The sequence below is a fragment of the Sturnira hondurensis genome, unplaced genomic scaffold, assembly GCF_014824575.4.
Source record: "Sturnira hondurensis isolate 20B ecotype Veracruz unplaced genomic scaffold, ASM1482457v3 Scaffold0006713, whole genome shotgun sequence".
Taxonomy (NCBI): Eukaryota; Metazoa; Chordata; class Mammalia; order Chiroptera; family Phyllostomidae; genus Sturnira; species Sturnira hondurensis.
In genome coordinates this window covers 4,470,837-4,491,578 of record NW_028079344.1, presented here as the reverse complement: position 1 = coordinate 4,491,578, position 20,742 = coordinate 4,470,837, and the positions used below count along the sequence as shown (strand labels likewise).

Here is a 20,742-nt window from a genome sequence, read left to right as displayed (position 1 = left end):
ATGGTATCATGAGTTTCTGCTGTGAATAGATTTTAAAGAATTATATCCATGCAAAACAGAAGAGAAAAAAGCAGAGATTTAAAAACTGCACTTATCTATTAGTTTTATCAGCCACTTTGTTGGACTCTTAGAATCAGGAGTTTGCATTCTTAGTTTAACAAAGGCGATGTTGCATGTGCACGTTGTGCCCATCCACCAATTACTGCAAAGGATCAGAAATCCTTACCACGGGTAATCTGAGACCATCAGTTGTGTCAGGCTTGGAGCATGCCATACGGGTACACCTCACTGTATTGTGCTTTGCTTTATTGTACTTTGCAGGTGGTGTGTTTTAGACAAACTGAAAGTTTGTGGTAACCCTCCAACAAGCAAGTCTGGCGGCCTCATTTTTCCAACAGCATTTACTCACTTTGTGTCTGTGTCACATTTTGGTGATTCTTGCAATATTTTAAACTTTTTCATTATTATATTCTTATGGTGAACTGTGATCAGTGGTCTTTGATGTTATTATTTTAGTTGTTTTAGGGAGTCATTATCATTATCATCACCATCACCATCAACAGGACCATCATCAGTGGAATCTGAAGATGTGACTGAATTGCTTCAATCTCATGAAGACTTTAATGAGTGAGGGGCTGCTTATGATTAAGCCAAGAAAGTGTTTTTTTTTTATATGGAATCTACTGGTGAACATGCCATGAGGACTGTTAACATGATATCAAAGGATTTAGAATTTTACATGAATTTTACATTGATAAATCACAGCAGGGTTGTGAGTGATTCCAATTTTGAAAGAAGTTCTACTATGGGTAAAATGCTATCAAACAGCATCGTATGCTACAGAGAAATTGTTCATGAAGGAAGAGTCAATCGATCTGGCAAACTTTATTGTTGTCTCATTTTAAGAAATTGCCACAGGCTCTTCAGCCTTTAGCAACCGTCACCCTGATCTGTCAGCAGTCATCAAGATCAAAGCAAAACCCTTCATCAGCAAAAAGACAACTCCCAGTAGGCTCAGATGTTGGTTAGCATTTTTTTAGTATGGATGTAAAAAGCTAACAAAGGGTTTCTCCAAAGACATCAATTGGTTCAGTTTGGAGGTAGCAGAATATAAGAGAAGGCACCAGTGCTGGACTAGGCACAGGTCTTTGTTGCATCTCAGATGTAAGAGTTTGAACCATAAAAGCCTGTGACCTGAAAGGGACCTATGAAATGAAACTCCTATGAAAGGACCTTTTCAAGCTGGGTACTCTGCATGCCACATTTCTTCAGACTAGCAAAACTACCTTGGAAGGAGCCATTACTGACTTCATTTCAAAGGAGGAAAACCTGAAGGTCAAGCAGGTTACCTAGATACAGTTGTAGAGCCCATCAGTGGTGACGTGTGACTGTGGACTCTACACTTGGTGTAGAGGAATGTCCAACCTTTTCGCGTCTCTGGGCCACACTGGAAGAAGAGCTGTCTTGAGCCACACATTAAATACACAAACACTAATGAAAACTGATGAGCAGAAGAAAAAGGGTTTAAGTAAATGATGATTTTGTGTTGGCCACATTCATAGCTGTCCTGGGCCATGGGTTGGACACCCCTGATACACATGGTGCCACATGGGTGCTGGCTGAGGCTGTCAGGCTTAGGATAAGGCTCCACGGTGGCCCTGTTACTGAGAGTTTTCCACTCCATAGCTGTGCTGTACAACATTACCAGTAGGGAATAGCCAAATGCATCTGTTTAAATCAATATTAAAATTTACAATTCAGTTCCTCATTCATAGTAGATACTTTATGACTATCAATAGCCACACATGACCAGTGGCTACCATATTGGGCAGCACAGACCGAGACAATTTCTACCACTGCAGGAAGTTCTACTGGAATTCTGCTCTCTGGCTACAACTACTTCTCCTATCTATGACTCTGTAACTGAAGCTGGCCTCCTTCCCTCTCCTTGTGGTCCATCAGATACCTCTGACCCCTCTCCCACCAAGCCTAGACATCCCAACCACAATTTTCTTGGCATCCCTTGTTTCTTGACTTTCTGTGTACAGCCCCCTGCTAATCCCTGGCCATTGGCAAGTCACATCCTTTTGATTTTCCTGCTCCTGTTTCCAAGATATAATGCATTACCAGAAACAGTGATAAAATTATAAAATGGAGAGAATAGGTGCCCTTTAACTCTAACTGCATCCTTTCTGCCCCTCAGCACTTCTTTAATTCATCTTACCTTGACTCACTAACTCCTCCTCTCTGATGCCTGGTTTCTGAAAACCTCAGAATTCCCATGATCCTCGTTCTCCATAGATGACTCACTTCATAGTTGGTGGGGAAGATGATACAAAAACCAGGCCATGAACTTCCTCAACATGTTCTTACAGCTTTACTTTGGCTTTCCCTTAGCTAAAGTGGTTCACCATCTGCTTTCCACCTATGAGTACTAATTTCCTGAACTCAGATCTTTGCTCCTGGTGTCCCCACCATTTAGAAGTTCTCCCAGTTTCACCTCTGCCACAAAGCTGTTTTTGGATCACTGCATCTGATCCAAAATATATTTTCTTCTCCAAGTTTCCCTAACATTTTCTCTGTACCTCTCACACAAGCTTTTAATTGGTATCATCCTTTCTAGTATATAGGTCACCTCACAACTTCCCCACTAAACCACAACCGGTGTGAGAAAGGCACTTGCTGATTCAGCTGCATCTCTGGCAGCAGCCACCTCTGGGCTTTGCAATAGAGGGTATTCAGTATGTATTTATTTAATAAATATACATGTATATATTTTTGGAAATGTTAGATTAATTCCTAAGGAAGACAGATTTAATTCAATAATGAATTGATGAGCACAATTCTTCTAATGATCTCAACATGAAGTTTTAGCTAAACCATTACATTATCAGAACTTCTGCTGATGAAACAGGGTGTTTGTGTTGGTGGCTAGAACCGCAATGAATGATGCTATCACAGTATGCAAATGTCATTCTGAGGGAGAGTGGAGATGATAGAGACTGGGCAAATAACCAAAGAGAGATATCAAAGCAGAAACAAACTTACCTTGGGTGGCAATATAATGATTGGGTCGATGATAGCCCTAAAAATAAATGAGAATAAATATTTGACAACCTTAAAAATCAATAAACAGCACAGGAGTCACATGCTAGGTTTGCCAAAATGAATGCACTCACAAACACTAACATGTGCACCACTTGAAAGTTAAGTGACCAGACCAAGTACTACTGAGTTCTTCTTAATAAGTGAGGGTGCATCAAATATGACAGTTCCGATGCTTGCAGACAGGGTGTGGGTAACTGAACCACACACTGGCTGTGGGATAATAGATGAGTAATGAACACCAACAACTTACGGATTCTCTGAAATAACATGACCATGACTATTATTAGAGTACAAACAGGTGGGGAATATACAATAGAATTTCATTTATGTTTGGGTGTTTTTGGCAATGTGCCAAGGTTTTAACACATATTCTGTTATGTTGGTATAGGCAGTTCTATCAATAGCAATACTAAGCATCATTCTTAAACACTGCCTGTGCCATGACATGATGCTGTAGCATTGGCCAGAAATTTAAAGACGTAGAAATTCTGTAAGACCCCTTCCTTTTATCATGACCCTATAAGAAGAGGAAAGGTGAAAACTGAGACCACATAAAAAGGGCACAATGAACACTAGAATCAGCATCTGGGAAAAGTAAAGTCAATTTAGAGAGAGTTACACACAGGTAACACAGAATATCACCCTGAATATTGACTCTTTTCTTTGTTAAAATGAAAACTAATTAATCTGGTATTTCCATGTCTTTCTTCCTCTGTTTTGCTACCCACTCAGTTTTTTAAAGCTTAGTTCCAATTACTATAATGCTTAATGTAATCACATATACTTCTTCAGTCAGATTCATCAAACACTTCTTAAGTGTGTACAATATTTCGAGCATGTATCATGTGCAGGGAAACAGATGAGCAGGACACTGTCCCTGTGGGCAAAGGCCCGGCAGGGGTTGCAGGAGCTGACACTGGAGCATGAAGAAGGTTCCCTTGGAATATCCCCAAAGCAGGGGTGCTATTAAAAAGATGTTTCTTACTGCATTTCTAAATTGTGAGACCTTGGGGACAAGGTAACATGGCTTGCACACCTCTGAGTACTCATGTAAGATACTCACTAAACACTTACTGAATAATAGAATAAATACAACGCACTTTACTAAAAAATGTAAGTTGTGTTGAGTGAGTATGTTTTTGGTCATTATCAAAATTGTATAGAGAATGAGGAATTTCAGGAATGACATATGAATTATTCTGCAAATAATCTCCCAGGTCCCATACTCAAATCACCAAACTGTCAACCTCTTCCAAGTAACAGTAAAAATAAAAATCTTACAGCTATTCTTAGGTGAATCCTCAAGATTGTGATGCGAGGACTTTTAGTGACACCTGAGTAATACCCAACCAAGAAAATAAAAGAAAAAAATACAAAACCTGTCCATGAAAATATTGGTGGACAAGGAAGTAGTGTGATGGCCAAGCAGAGAATGGCTTGGGAACTGTAAGGAGGCTGAAATCTGTTTAATGTAAACACTTGGGCCCTACAGTTAACAGCAATTTTCCCTTGATTTTTAGTCTACTTTTGATTTCATTCATTCTTTCAACTGAAAACATGCTGTCTCCTAAAGAATTTATTCTAATGTAAGACATTAAGTGAAGACGATGCGGAATGAACAAAGAAGCAGTCTTCAATAATTAAACTGCCTGCATATTTAATAGCATGTCTTGCGTGCATTAGAAGTCCTGGTTAACAGCTGCAGACTACTTTGAAGGCAACTTGAAAGTGTGGTGATGACAAGAGATGTCAAATCATTGAATTAGGAATTAGAGAGTTTTGTCCTATTAATATGCAAACAGATTTTTTAACATGTCGAATAATCAAAGTTGTTGACAAAAAAATGGAAATAGCATTTTCTGAGTCCACAAAGAAAGGGATGGCTAAGACGGCACGGAAAGCTACAGAGGAGTTACCAGTCAATAGGCTGGCATGAGAGGAGAGTCGCCATATCCTCCCCTAAAGTTCCATGGCCTGTGTATGGGGCAATGCTAATGTGTTTGCTTCTGGTGCCAGACCAACATGTGTCCACCAGTCTTGTGGCAGACACACCATGTGGTATGTGTCAGAGCAGCGGGGCTTGCTGACAGTTTCTAGGTACATACATCGATATAATTTCCATTGATGTAGTCTGAGTTGGTGTCTCCTTCTAAGGTCTGCAGCCTCACACGGGAATGGTCATCTGAAAAACAAAAGAAAAATGATGAACAAAGCAACCTGTTGAGATGCTTAGAGCCCCAGAATATAAGCACATTATATGAAAACCATCCACATTCATTCTGCTTTAAAGATAAAGAATTAAATACTACACAGTTCCCACAGTTCCTATTTTTCTATTAAGACTGAAGAATTACAATTCTTTGCATTTCACAGTAAATCCCATTCACTTATTCTTTGATCATCTACAGATGTATAGAGTTGGCAGAGGTTTGAAACTTAAGAGTCCTGTGAATCACACCAGAATTATTTCTTGGATTGAAAGTTTAGTAACTTCACTAAATCACATACAAACCCTGCGATTTTGAAGGCTGCCTATGACATCCACCTTGACAAATGATGGTTATAAACCACAGCCCAGCCTTCTGGGAGGTGCGGACGTGGTTCTAACCTCAGTCATCACCCGTGATTTCTCTGAGCCCTCCCTCTGTACCTGAGGGCATAGGCAGGTAGAGCAAGGCTGTTTCCCATCAGTCATGGGTATCCCTGCCATTCAATTATGCCAGCAAGCCTGAGCAACACATCTGGAGGAGGGCATGACCACACATGTTGTTTTAAGGATGAAGTGAAACAAAGAATGTCAGGCACACTGTCCGGCACGCAGCAAGGACTGCTCAGGGCTGCATTTGAAGTATTAGTTAGCTACATTTACTTCTGAATGAAAAATTTTCTCCATAAATAGTGCTGAGATAGCTCAATTATTTCCTTGAAAAAATATATTTTAAGAACAAAAGTTCAGAAAATCCTGTGAAGCCAGGGGCTTTCCTGTTTTGCTCACTGCTCTACTCCTGACCTCTAACTTAAGACCTGGAATATAGTTGGTCCCTTTCCCCACCACCCAATTTTTTTAAATGAATAAAAACTGAACTTTTTGGTTTTTGAAAAGTTATGTGATTTAAAAATTATTTCCCTAACTTAATGCTGTTTTCATCAGAGGAACACTTCCTTCCGATTAACGCTCACACCCAAACTCAGTGTTTAGAGCAGATAAAAGCTAGCTGCTCTGAAGGGGGAGCACTTCTGGCTTCTAAGGAGTGGCGTGCATGAGAGAAACATTCTGCCAGTCTTCACTTCCAGTGGTGCTGGGCCAGCGGAAGGCCCTGCCTTTCAGCCGCCAACTCTTCTCAACAATTTACTTGGGTTAGTGGGTGAGAAATTACACCCCCGCTGGAGGTAAGGGCCAGGAGGTTTGTAGGTGAAAGACCGTTTTACCAACAGCCATTGGAGCAAAGGGTTGATTTAGACCTGTTCCTTGGCTTGAAATGCTAATGGTTACAAGTCAACACTTCATATTGGTCCCTCAAGTTCAACCCCTGTGGATGAATGTTCTGTTTGTTTTCAAGGAGGAAATTGTGTGCAGTTTCTAACCTTCCTTCACTGATGAGACTTCTCACTTTAGTTCATGATTGATAGTCATATTATGTCATGTCAATACCTAATAATTAGTCAGGGCTCAATAAATTTACCTGGAATGTGGTGACAAAGTGGGTCAGACAAGGAGAAAAACCTGGAAGAAGCCACGTCTTCTTGCTCTGCTCAAAGGAGAATGTCGGGAGTGGTTATCTGCGGTAGCTCCGAGTTGGCATGCAGGCTACAGCCCCTCACTCCTGATTCTGCACAAGTTGTTTAATCTCTCTGTGCGTTAGTTTCCTTATCTACAAAGTGAGGGTGAAAAGTGCCTACCTCATGGGATTATTGTGAGCATTGAAGTAAAACACAGACAGAGATGAGATAAAAGCCCGACATGTAGTTAGTGATGGATAAAGGTCAGTTGTTGCTGTTTTCACGTGCTGCATAAGAGACACCACATTTTTCTTCTCATTGTCTTTATAGTTGGTGCCCAAAGAGACAATAGTAACTCAGAAATGGATGGGTATGTGATCAGAATTTTTCTCCTGGTGATCTGCTTTAAGAACTAGTTTCCTAGAATATATTTTGCTTAAAACCTTAGGTGCCCTGTCCATAGATTGCTTGAGTTGTGGGGGAGGTGAGTCACTGAGGCACAGGGCATGTGTGGATTGTTATGGCTTTTGTATTCGGTAGGAGAGCCGGTGCACACACACAGCTACTTCAGAGTGCAGCTATAAGCAATTCCACTGGTAAAGCCACTCGAGCCTCCTGCGTGGAGGATGCTACAATAGAACTGAATCATGGTCCTTCTACACAGACAAGGCTTTTAGTCAGCTCCTCTGGAGGGAGATTAGGTTTACCTCCCTCTACTCCTTGGCTCTCCCTGGGCAGTTTTTTAAAAGGCAGGTGCCGAATTAGAGCCTCCCAATCTTTAGAAGCAGGGCTATGTTAGGATCCATTATACCTCCTGTCAGAATCCCCTGTCACAGTGTATTTCTCTTAGACCTTCGGGATAAATGTCACCCATTCCCCATGATTTACCAACCTTAGGCTTCTCAAATTGTTCAGGAATGTTCTCATTAGGGACTTCAATCTCTCACAAGACTGCTCTCTCATCTCCAATAAACAGCGGTTTTGAAATAGAGTTTCCCCATCATCTCCTTCCATTCATTCAGTTAACCCCTCAATTTTTTAAAACTCGGCTGCTACTTCTCCAAATTTAATTGCTCTACTCCCTTGATGACGGAGCCAGACACACATACAGCATATTTCCTAAGCAGACTGAGATTGTTTTTATTTCTCTTATTTAAAGTTGATTTCACTAGCTTATAAGCTCTTGTGGTCAGAGACCACAGAGTGCCCATTTTCAATTTCTTTTTTTTACTGTTTTTTTTTTTAAATAATTTAACTGTTGTTTGAGTACAGTTTTCTGTCTTTTATTCCCATCCCAGCCCACCCCCCTCAGTGCTCCCCACCTCCCTCCCACTTCTACCCTCCTTAGTTTTTGTCCATGTGTCCTTTATACTAGTTCCTGTAAATCCTTCCCCTTTTCCCCTGAAATTCCCTTCCCTCTCCTCTCTGGTCACTGTCATCTCACCTTTATCAGGAACTGAAACAACAAAACAAACAAACAAGCAAAATATAACCGAAGACACTCAAACAGAGAACAGGCTGATAGTGCCCATTCTCATTTTCCACAAGAGCACCTCTCACCAGGCTGTACAGCCCAACCCCAGCACAGCCGACACTGCCATTTGCAGTGGTCCTGCCTAACACACAGCGAATGAGCACACGTACATAATGCTTCCCAGGCTCACGACTAGGGCATCTGGACAGCCACCAACCCAGCATTCGAGGAATCAAGGTGTTTCACTGAGGCTTTCCAGGGTGTTGGCAAGGGTCCTACTGTGGACTTGGTTAGTGGTTTTACGAGTGTTTGCTTCACAACAATGCATTAAACTGTATGTGGATGTTATGTGCCCCTCTCTGTACCAATATTTCACTATTTAAAAATAAAAGAGCTCATATTGAGGACATTATGCGAAGTGAAGTAAGCAAGTCACAAAAGGACAGGTACTGTCAGATCCCTCAGGTGAGGTACCTAGAATAATGAGATAGAGGCAGAATGGTGGGCACCAAGGCTGGGAGGAGGGGGAACAGTCACTTGTCTAATGGGTGCAGAGTTTCAGTTTGGGGAGATGCAAAAGTTCTGGAGATAGTGCTGGTGGTGGTTGCTCCACAGGGTGGATGAACTTAGTGACACTGAACTGTACACCTAAAAATACTTATGATGGTTAACTTTTATGTGTCATATATTTTACCACATTTTAAAAACATCAGGAGTTGGCTCTCTCCCTTGAAGAACAGCTCTTCGTGTTCCCCTCTAGCCTCAGATATCCTAGGAAAAGACTCTTTCAAAGGCGGGAAGGGTGTCTCATGGCCTTGCAGACTGAGAGCGTCCCAGAGTTCCTCTGCTGGGCTGCTGCCTGTCCCCTGATGGAACAAAGGCTGAGTTGGCAATGGACCTACAGTTGCTACGAGAGGACAACTGTCCTACATTATTCACATGTACTTAGTAGAAGTGTTTAAGAACTACTGAAATGAGGTTTATGGAGGATTTTTCCTTTCAGTGATAAAATTGTGGAACCCGGTAAGAATTAAGTGAAAGTAAGCTGTCACTTGTATCATTCCTGCCAATGACTTCACTCAAGACCCGATAAAGTCTCACCTGGACCATTTCGGTCTTGCTTCTAGACACCTCCCTCTCTAGTGAATCTGCGCTGGGATCTTCTTTTCTAAAACAAAATGTATTCTAGCTCCACCTCGTTTAAATATCTATTGATATTTAATGATATCAATAGAGCACTGATCATCAGTGGTCTTACAAAAGAAGGGTATGATACAGTCATTAAAAAGGATTACAAAGAATTACTCTGTCTTTACCTGGAAGGATCCCAGTGACATATTGCAGAGTGAAGTAGAGCAGGTTACAGAGCAGCATGTCTCATGAGAGTCTGTCCTGTGAAATGCCCTTTGTATTTGTATGTGTGTGTAGGAGTGCAGGGTCGGGTAACTGAAAGGGTGGGGTTTCTGCTGGTGGTAAGGTTTGGAGTGATGTCTAACTTTCGTCTTTGTGATTATGTGTGCTACTTCCATTGTCTACACAGCTTATGCTAACTTCATAATCAGCAAGAAAACAAAAGACCTATCTTTATTTTAAAAAAAAAGCCATCCGCTTCAAAGTATAGAACAAAAAAGGGATTTGAAAGAAACGGAAAAAGAATTATCAGGGTTTGAATTTGGTCGGTGAGGTTCTGGGCAATTTTTCAGAAGTTTTCATTAGTGCACATTTTTCTTTAATATGCATGCATTGCTTTTATAATTGTGGAAAAAGTAACCTATTTAGCCATGGATGAGTGGAATGTGATCAAAATCCAACCAAAGTTTATATTATAATCACAGCTCAATGTTACCCATGAAGAAAGGTAACAAAAATACGACATGTTAAGGAATAATCTGCATCAAGGCCGTGTTGCCATTCCTCACATTTCTTTCAATAATGCATTTACTGTATATTATATTTTGGGGGGTAAGAAACAGGCACATAAAAACATGTTACAAAGCATAACTAACCACTGCTCACTGTTGAGGAACTATAATCTGCTGGTGCTTCCTCCATGTATGTTTGCATCCATGCATGCATGTGTTTATGATGCATGAGTGGAGGCATACACGCCTGCATTTATGAATGAGCATGCATATGTGCATGCATGTTTGTATTTATGAATGTGCATGTGTCCATGAATTTTTGTGTGTGTGCATGATTGCATGTTTGCTTCCTACAATAGAAGTGGGGCAATTTGAGATTTAAAACAGGTCTCTATGCTCTAAGCCCCTAAAACGTGTTACCTAGGCCCTTTTCCTGAAGTAACATTATCTCCGAAATACCAGTAAGTAGCTTCACATATTTTAAGGTTTTCATATTAAACATAACAGATACAGGTAACAGGCTGGCTTGCATGTGATTCGATGTTACTGCAGCAGCAGAAGTGCAGTGTGTCATTTATAATCTTTCACCGCCTACCTAGTCACTCTTTCTGCTAAATGTAGATGACATATTTAAGGTAAATTGGAATCACAGTGATCTGAGTAACATTTGCCCACTGAGACGAGATTCAAAATTAATTTTAATTACAAACGATCTTCAAATAGTGGGGTTTTGCTCTTCCTGTGGTTACATGCTTGCTGCTACACAGGTTTCGTGGTACAAGATGCGGAAAAACCAAATGACCTTTGGGAGTGCCTGGTGCCTTACCCCTTGTTGACGCCTGCTCCAGCCTGACACCCCTGTTTGTGCCCACCTGGTGCTCAGGCCAGGCATGTTCTGAGCTTGAAGCAAATAAGGAACCTGTGAGTATAGTGGTGGGTAGCTTGTGTTAAGTTTTATTTTTGCTGTTGGTTTCAGGTGTTCCTAATTTAGTCTTGCCTTGTGTCTCTTTTTCACCTGATGCTCTGTCAAAGATTCTTACTCATCATTCTTCAGAATCTTGGTAGAACCCCTGACTTTTATTTTGCCTGGTTTTTCTAGATTTACTTTTTACCTTTCTAAATGTTGTGTATCAATCTATTTCTCCCTTACTCTCATCCACCTGAATTTTAATGCCAAAAGTTCTCCCTGATGGTTTGTTCTTATGTAACTAAATTCTGTTCAGCCTCCCTCACGTCACTCGCCTTTATACCTAAGCTGGGTCATAACAGGTAGATTCCTGAAAAGTGAAACTGTAGGAGTCACTCAATTGGCAGAGAGAAGCATGCTGCTACCGAAACAAACTCCTGGAAATGTGTCTTCAGCAGGGGCATCCAGACTGGGTTACTGATTGAAAGCATCAGGTGGGGCAGAGTTTTCACTCTCCTCCCAGCTACCACACAATTAGCCAGGGAAGTGGAGTAGGAGGGCATGAGGGGCCCAATCAAGATGGAAACCAAAGCTCAGAAGGTACCCTCTCTGCTCCCCTTAATAAAGCTGTCTATCCTTGCTGTCTATCCTCATGTCTTCACTCATTTGCCTTCTCAGTCCTCACCCACTCCATGCAAGCAGCTCTTGCTGAGTTCATGAATTATCCTCAGGTTGCTACATCATAGTCTTCTCTGCACTAGTTTTCCAGCAGGACAGCAACATGCCCTGTGCTCCATGGTGCAATGCTCCTTTGTATGTGTTGGGTAGTTTTGTCTCAGCATTTCTCTCATTAAAGCCCCTCTAGATTCTTGATGTCCTCTACATTCCTTGCACAGATAATCTCACCATGCCAATGGTTTCACCCACATCTAAATGCCCAAATTCACTAATCTATATTCGGGTCCAGACCTTTCTCTTTCCGGTTCTGCAGCAGTCTATGTAACTGCCTGCTTGATGTCTCATTTGAATGTATCAAAGGCACCTCAGTGTCCTCAGATTCCCCTCAGAAGTCTTCCCTGTTACCACCAACCTCTTACCTACCTGTGAGCTGCCCTCCAAATATGGCTCCCTTCCAGGGTTACCCACTTGAGTAAACAGTCTGTCCATCCACCCACCCATCCATCCATACTTCTGCAAGTCAGAAACACCTTTGACTCTTGACTTCTTTACCCCACATCCTGTCCATTCAGTTTGGCCAATCATGTCTCTTGAATCCACCTACTTCCTTTCTAGTCTTATCATTGCTTCTCACCTGGGCTACTGAATCTCTTAGCTAGTGTTCCCTTCCAATTAGTATGTTTTACTTCACAGCTGGATTAAATTTTCCAAAGGCAAATTTAATTAACAACCCTCATCTCTTCTCCTCAAAAATCCCTTTAATGAGGTTTTCCTTGTTCTTGTAATAAAGACTAAAATTCTTAATCCTCCCTAGAAGGCCCTGCAGGTCTTGCTTGGACTTCTCTCCCTCTTTGGCCAACTGCCCTCACCTATGCCTCCCAGCTCCAACCTGGGTTTTCCTCCAGTTCCACAAACTCAAGGGTTCCCTCAGGTGAAGAGTCTGTTCATAGTGTATGAGGGCTTCCATTTCCTGTCCTCAGGGAAGCCTTCACACCCCCTGAATAAGTCAACTGCTGGTATGGGGTTTCACAGTCCCACGTACCTCTCTCTCTGTGGCTCTTAACTTTACTTCACTTGTTTGTATAACCATTTAGTCCAATACAATCACTTAATTTTCTCCTCCCACGCACAGGGAATGTCAGTTTTCTGAGGGCAGGGACTGTGTTTTGACTCACTGCGGTCACCCCAGCATCTGCACATTTCCCACCTCTCCCTTTGGTCATGCTCACTCTGCTCCAGTGACGTGGCTCCTTGGGACACCCTGCTGAGGCAGGGCCACCCCTCAGGGCCTCTGCCTTCATTCAGCTCCCTTCCTTGCCTACATCAGGTACTGTTTGCATCTTCCATTCTCAGGGAGACCCACCTTGACCACAAATTTGAAAGCTGCAACCTTTGTGCCACCATCTCCCTTCCCTGCTGTTTTTTTTTTTTGTTACATGTCTCACTTTCTACTGTATACATTATTCAGTTTACTTAGTGGCTGTTTCACTGTCGGCCCCACATGCATGTTAAATGCTATGTGGGCAAAGAATCCTGTTTTGTGTCCTGCTTTCTCTTTGACACCTAGGATAGTGCCTGGCACGCAATAGGCACTCAATAAATATCTGTTGAAAGACTTCCTTCAACTTGGCACGGAGCCTGGCACATGTCAGACCAATATGTCTTTGCCGACTGGACCACGGAAAGGGGCAAGGGAGTCTGGGAAAGGTCTGCAGGTTCTGGCTGTCACCTCTAATCACCTGCCCCTGGAGAAGAGGTCCCCCAATATAAGAGGCTGCTGTTAGCTGGGAGATTTGGTGTATGTCTTACTTAAGCTCTGAGTTAATTATAATTAGGAGTACCAGGAGGGCTATGTTCATGTGTGTGGTATGCTAATGGTGGACTGGGTACTAGTTTATATTTGGAAATGGGCTAGCTCAGCAAATTTATAGTATAAATAAAAAAAAAGTTTAACTTACTTAAGAGCAAATGCCAATAAACAGTTTTTAAGCACCACTGAAAGCATTTTATATTCAAACACTGTTGCAAAACCGGGAATGTGATCATTACTAGTTCTTCTTATGTTCTCTGAAAGCACTATCAAGAATCTCTAAGATGCTGACTGAATCCCCCCATTGCTCATCCTAGTTAGTGATGTTATTTCCAAGGCCCAGGTGTTGTGGAGCAGGCTTCCCAGCTACTGAAATCTGCTTCCCACAATTACATACTTTTGGGGGGGTCAGGGGAGATGGTGAGAGCACTCTTCTTCCCTATGACTTACACAGCCGATGTGGGTATATACATAAGCATGATTAAGATAAGTACTTTCATTTTTTTAATTCCTCAAATCCTTCCACAACTCTAACACTACTGAGGATATTTTCCCACTGCCATCACTAAAGACACATAGACAATCTCAAAGGAACCAGTTCCAAATGACGGCTCTCAGAGCAGTCACAGGCACAGCAGTGGCTCCATCAGGGTCACCTGGGAAGCTCACACCAGACTGGGGCCACTCCGTAGCGAGGTAACGCTTGGCCTGTGTGGTCTGATGTGAAGACTGGGCAAGGGCTGGCACCAGAGAGCTCTGGTATTAAGCCAACAGTAGTGTATACCTGCAGCCCATTTGTGGTATTAAACTCATCCCAGTTAGCTGGGGTGGATCAACAGTAACATCTAAGGATACCCTCTTTTAAGAGCAGGAATAATGGTTTGGGAGGTGGTCTGAGTGATACTTCGGTTTATGCTAGCATAGAGACTTACACAGAGTCATATTAATAACCACAGGCAGCTCTAAAGGGACTTTGGAAAATAGAAACTAGAGGAAGAGATAACCATTTGCAACTGAATGAATAAACCTAGAAGGACTTACGCTAAGTGAAAGAAGACAGGGATAGGAAGGAAGAAGTATGCAATCTCACTTACATGTGGAATCTAAAAAAATTAAATATATAGAAGCAGAGAGTAGAACAATGGTTTTGCCAGGGGCTGGGGTGTGGGAAACGGGAGATGCTCACCACAGGGTACAAAGTTGCAGTTATGGGGGGTGAATAAACCTCGAGATCTAATGTGCAGCCAGATGACTGTGGTGAATAAACCTGGACACAGGCTGAGAGAGTAGATTTCAGGCACTCTTACCACACACATGGCAACTGCAACTACCGGTATGTGCAGAGAAGATATATTAATTAGCTCAACTGCAGTAATCACTTCACTGTACATATTCAATCATCATGTTATGCACCTTAACTATGTACAGCTTTTATTTTAAAAATATGTGGAAAAAGAGAAGCATGTGTGCACAGGGAAAGGCGCTGGATGCTACGGCAGTGGAGAGGTCAGACTGAGAGCATGGACAGTGCAACAGGCAGAGAGGTCTGCCTCTCCCTCCCTCTTTCAGCACATTATCCCCAGCGAGCCACTGAAACAGTGCGACCTGGTGGAGAAACACTGACTGAGCCCGGGAGGGCTGGAATGGAGAGCAGGAGGGAGCTGGAAAATCAGCCCCAGAAATCAGGAGCAGAGGCGATGGCTGGGCGGACCACCCGGAAATGGAGCTCAGACTCACAGCTACAAGGGATCTGTCCTCCACCTGTGGGCTCGAACCAGCCATTTGCTTGATGTGAATAAAAAAGACTTATTGGACTGTAGATAGTCCATTCATTCACGTATTGTTGATGGAGGCTTTCAAAAGCAGGGCCGAGGAGCTGCGCAGAGAACGGAAGGTCTGCAAGGCCCACACTATGTATTATTTGGCCCTTTTCAGAATGAGTGTGTCAGCCCTGAGCTTGGATGTGTTGATAGGAGGGAGTGCCCGATTATATTCAATCGTCTTTCTGTCACGGTGCCTAGCACGGTGTCTGGCAAACAGTAAGTGATCCATAGCTATTTGTGGAATGAGGGGATGAATTATTGGATCTGCTTAACCACATACTTTTAGTCCAGCTATGAGGAGAAATAAGGTAGAATAATGAGATTCAACATTTCCATGGAAAACAGCTGTACGCCCAGTCCCCAGAATGCCCAGGTGGAGGGCAGGGGACAGGAGGTCTGGAGGCTGAACGGAACTTGACAGGAGAGAATCTGCTTGGAACGCCTCAGCGAGCTGGCAGACTCTCCACGTTTGGCTGGAGGGCAGTGCCTCTACTTGAGTCTATAAAAACAAGCTTCTCTAAATAATTAAACCAGAAAATCATTTTTTAAGTCACAAAATGACCCCTACCTATTGATGTGATCACAGGCAAGTAACGTCATCTCTTCATGCCTCAACTTGAAAATGAGGACAACACTTAGAGAATTGAAGTAGTTTATATTTACATAGAATTCGTGGGTTTTAAATGTCTTTATGAGAAAAAGACAGTATAAATTTTGATTACAATAGGGTTGGAGGTAGGTCAGGCCACGCACATCTTTCGCTGGGCTCCCCTTCCCACCTGGTACTCCAATGTGCTGGCCAGCACCCCACAGCCATCCTGCAGAACCGGACCACCAGGCTGCAGGCCACACCGTCCGGTCGCTGCTGCCTTTCCCACACCCAGCCCGTTACTAGATGGACTCTGACGTCCTGTTCCCCTGAGCAGCCATTCTGCGCTTGGTGTCAATGAGTGATGATAGGTGAACAATTACTACAAATTAGATGCTGACCTCATTATCTGTCTTAGACAATAGACATCAAAGAAGAACTTCTGCAGAAGACAGCTCTCAAATTTCTGCCCGGGGACATGAGGGTCGGTCTGGGGCTAGAGGGCGTAGCTCAAAGCTACCTTTCAACAGCAAGTATATGGTTCTTACATTTGGGTTGCCCTGGGGAGATGAAGAAAGGGAAGGGAGAGTGCTAACGTCTCCTTAAGTTGTCTCTCATCACTGCCACTGGCCTGTGCAGGCTACAGCGGTGATGGCGGGAAGTTCAGGCAGTGTGGCGAGCTGGTGGGGACCAACTGTTAGTGGTTATAAAAGCTTCTCTTGGGTTGAAATCCTGCCTCTGTGTCTTAACTGTGCAATCCTTTTACTTTCTTTATGCCTTAATTTCCTTGACTGTAAAACAGATACAATATCTCTTTCATGGTATTGTTATAGGGAGCAAGTAAGTTAATATGTATAAAGTGCCTAGAGTGGTATCTAGCATATAGGAAATGCTCAGCAAATGGTAGCTTTTATTGTTTTTATTAATCATTTAAAAGTATTTCTCAAGTGTCTACCAAGTGCAGGCATTAAACTATGCCTCGGCAAGGAGCAGACTCAAAGCTATACCGAACGAGGCCAGCTGGATCTCCGAGCACATCCTGCTGACACTGCCTCACACTCAGCCTCAGGCCCACATCCGGGATATAGCAACCTTAGGGCAGAAGCTCATCCACATCCCCTTCCACATGGTGTATGAGCGAGGCCAGGGGCTGCTGTGAATCCCCCTTTTCACCTCCACGAATCCCTTTAGACTTTGTCGCAGAACTGCGGGAACTCCTGGGAAGCATTCTCTAAGCCAAAGGTGGCAAACACAAGGCCCATGGGCCATATCCAGCCCTCCACTGTGTTTTATCCAGTCAGGCACCCGTTTCTACTCAGCAGCAGCACTGAGCTCCTTGCCCCTAGTTAAGGAGTAGTTACATTTATACAGTCCTAAAATTACATTCGGCCCTTTGAAAGCAACTGCAAAACTGATGTGGCCCCCAGAGAAAGTGAGTTTGATACCCTGCTCTAAGCCATTATATCAAATCTGTAATCTTTTACCAGTACAAACCTTCATTGGACTCCCAGAGAATATGAAGGAAACTGGAATATCTGTACTGGTCAACCAATTCTTCCCATGACCACTCTCTGGCAAGAAATAACATTTTCCTTTGCTGAGCCTTGGTAGTGCAGTACACACAGTTCCAACACAGAGCTGTGCTCTTTCTGTTGACCTAGAGTCAGCACTCTTACGGCCCAGTCTGCTCTGTCTTGGGAGCAGGGACTTTATCTCCATCACCTTGGAACCCTCAGTGTGGGCCAGTGTCTGGTGCTCCATAGTGCTGACTGAATTCACGGAGAGGTGTTTAAGCCTTAGATCTCAGGGAAGCATCTTCTATCTAAAAAGGATTCTCACATGACCAAGTGAAGCATTCAGCTAACAAACAAACAAAATACTCAAAATTACACTTGTTGCCTGCAAAACCAGTGATCTGGCTTTATGAATAGCCAAAGGGAAAGCAGGGTGTGCTCATGCGCAACCAGGACGGTTCACAAAGGTTGTGTGTAAGCCCTGCTCCCTTTAAAAAAAATAAAGTATACAGATACACCGCAGATTCTCACTGTCCAATTTGGGAGTCACCAGACTCATGTACTGTTTAAATGCAAAATGACTAGACCAAATACAATTTAAAGCTCAGTTGCTACCTGGAAAAACTAAAAATAGACCTACTACATGACCCAGCAATTTCACTCTGGGTATCTATCTGAAAAAAAAAAGAAAGAAAACAATAATTTGTAAAGATATCTGCACCTCTACATTCATTGTAGCATTACTCACAACAGGTAAGACATAAAAGCAACATGGGCATCACCAATAGACAAATGGATAAAGATGCGGTGCATGTTTGTGTATACATGTATATACATATATATACACACAATGGAATATTAGCCATAAAAAGAACGGAATCTTGTCATCTGCAACAACATGATGGACCTAGAGTGTTATTACGTCAAGTGAAACAAGTCAGACAGAGAAGGACAAGTATCATATGGTTTCACTTGTATGTGGAATCTAAAGAATGGAAGAAACTGAACGAAACAAAAAAGAAACAGACTCAAAGACACAGAGAACAAAGTGATGGCTGCCAGATGGAAGGGGGTGGGAGGATAGGTGAGCAAGGTGAAGGGGAATAAAAGGTACAAACTTCCAGCTATAAAATCAGGAAGTCATGGGGATGTAAGGTACAACACAGGGAATACAGTCAGTAGTATAACAATTGTGGAGTGATGGATGATTACTGCATTTATCAGGGTGATCACTCTGTAAGGTAAAATGCTGAATAACTCTGTTGTGCACTTGAAAGTCACATAATTTGTATGTCAACTATACTTTAGTAAAAAAAAATAATAAACAATGGTACAGCCATACCAGGAATATTATTCAGTAATAAAAAAGGAATGAATATGTGCAACAACCTGGATACCTCTCTAGAGAATTTTGCTGAGTGAAAACCAGCCAATTCCAGAAGGTTACATAACATACAATTTATATAGCATGCTTGAAATGACAAACTTACAAGAATGAAGAAGAGATTAATGGTTTCTAGGGATTAAGGGAATGTGTGTGGTTACAAAAGAGCAATGTCAGGGATTCTTGTGGGGATGGGAACGTACTGTCCCTTGACTGTTATCATCAGTGTCAGTACCCCAAGTATTCACTACATATTATTTGCTATATACTATAGTTTTACAAGGTGTTTCCATTGGAAGAAAGTGGGTAATGCATATACATTGTCTCTGTGTTATTTTTACAACTACATGTAGCTCTGCAATTATCACGAAATAAGAAGCTTAATTAAAAATAAAACCCAGAACTCAGGTCCTCACTTGCACCAGCCACACTCCAAGTGCTCGCCTGGTGAGGGGCTACAGTATCGGAGAGCACGGACACAGGCTGCCCGCCAAGGATGGCCGTGCTGCGCTGCCACAGCATCTCCACAGCCCTACTAGAGAACGCTACTCAGGCGAATAAAATTTAATTGCACTTCCACGATCAATGAAGCTCATATGTTGCTCCCCTAGACTATCCAAACCTTTCAAGATTGTTCTTTTGTAAGAAGACATGATGAGCTAGATGCTTTCTGTGTCCATTTCCACATTTTTTGCTTTAATTTACATATATCTAGAAATGGTATTAATTCTGTTAGTACCTTGTGAGCACTTGGTGCAGACTGTGTGACTTAGAGCAATTTACTGCAGGGGATGGATGGCTTCAGCCCTGGGAACAGGAGGCTCATCAATCTACCACGTGTCTCAGCATCGTTACAGAACGTTAATGAGGTTGGGCTCAATTTAAAAACCGTCCAAGGCATTATGGATTGGGAACATTCAGTTCCTAGGAACTGGGAATTTCTGAGATATAATCCTAGCTCTTTTGCTAATGAGTGTTGTGATGTGGGGACTATCATTTAACTTCTGAGTTCCAGTTTCCTGTCCTTAAAATGGGGCTATTACTGACCTACCTAACCCAAGTGTCTGGAGGATTAATGAGTTAATGTGTGCGGAGAACTCTGAGCTCCTTGCAGCAGGGCGTGCTGCACATCATTATTTCTATTTATTCCCATGTAGCAGCTGCGTAACATTAGGACTGTTATGTTTACTCCTACAATGCATTTTCTTTCTCAGCATTTTAACATTACCCACGTTACCCAAACCTTATGTCTACAAGTAAAACTGGCCCTAAAGCAGGACACATTGACACAGTGGGGGTCCTTAGGTAGTTTTTCCTTCCTTTAATATGAACATGACAGCAGCTTTTCCAGCAGGATGAAGGCAGTAATTGCACTATAAATTCTTGCCATGTGAGGCTGGAGGTCAATCTTAGCAGACGCGAAATAAAGTTATACCATGGCACAATTACACTGTCAATACTTACACGCAATGATATTCCCATATCTGTTCTTCATTCTGTTCTCATCTTTCTTAGCAGAGTCCCATGGTGCAGACTGCCCTTCAAAGAAGCTCTGGGGGAAGGAGAAAAGTGATGGGAAGAATTACAATTTGGTGCAGTAAACACAGATCTTAACAATGGAGGGAGGAGGCCTTAAAAATGTACAGGGACCAGAGGGGAGAGGAGAGGGAATTTCAGGGGAAAAAGGGGAGGGATTTACGGGGACTAGTATAAAGGTCACATGGACAAGGACTAAGGAGGGTGGAAATGGGAGGGAGGTGGGGAGCACTGGAGGAGTGGGCTGGGATGGGAGTAAAAGACAGAAAACTGTACTTGAAAAATAATTAAACAAAAAAATTTTAAAAATGTACAGGGGTTATGAAGGAAAAAGAAT

General features: G+C 42.5%; 1 protein-coding gene across 9 annotated transcripts in view; it reads right to left on the bottom strand.

The window, feature by feature from the left end:
• PTPRM (protein tyrosine phosphatase receptor type M) overlaps positions 1-20,742 on the bottom strand; it is an 827,815-nt gene that overhangs the window by 83,079 nt on the left and 723,994 nt on the right. For all 9 annotated transcript variants that reach the window (XM_037050333.1, XM_037050337.1, XM_037050335.1 and 6 more), the window contains 3 exons: positions 20,334-20,421; positions 5,214-5,290; positions 3,049-3,085 (listed from right to left, as the gene is read on the bottom strand). In XM_037050333.1, the coding sequence (XP_036906228.1) occupies positions 3,049-3,085; positions 5,214-5,290; positions 20,334-20,421 (202 nt within the window). The remainder of the gene's footprint in view (positions 1-3,048; positions 3,086-5,213; positions 5,291-20,333; positions 20,422-20,742) is intronic.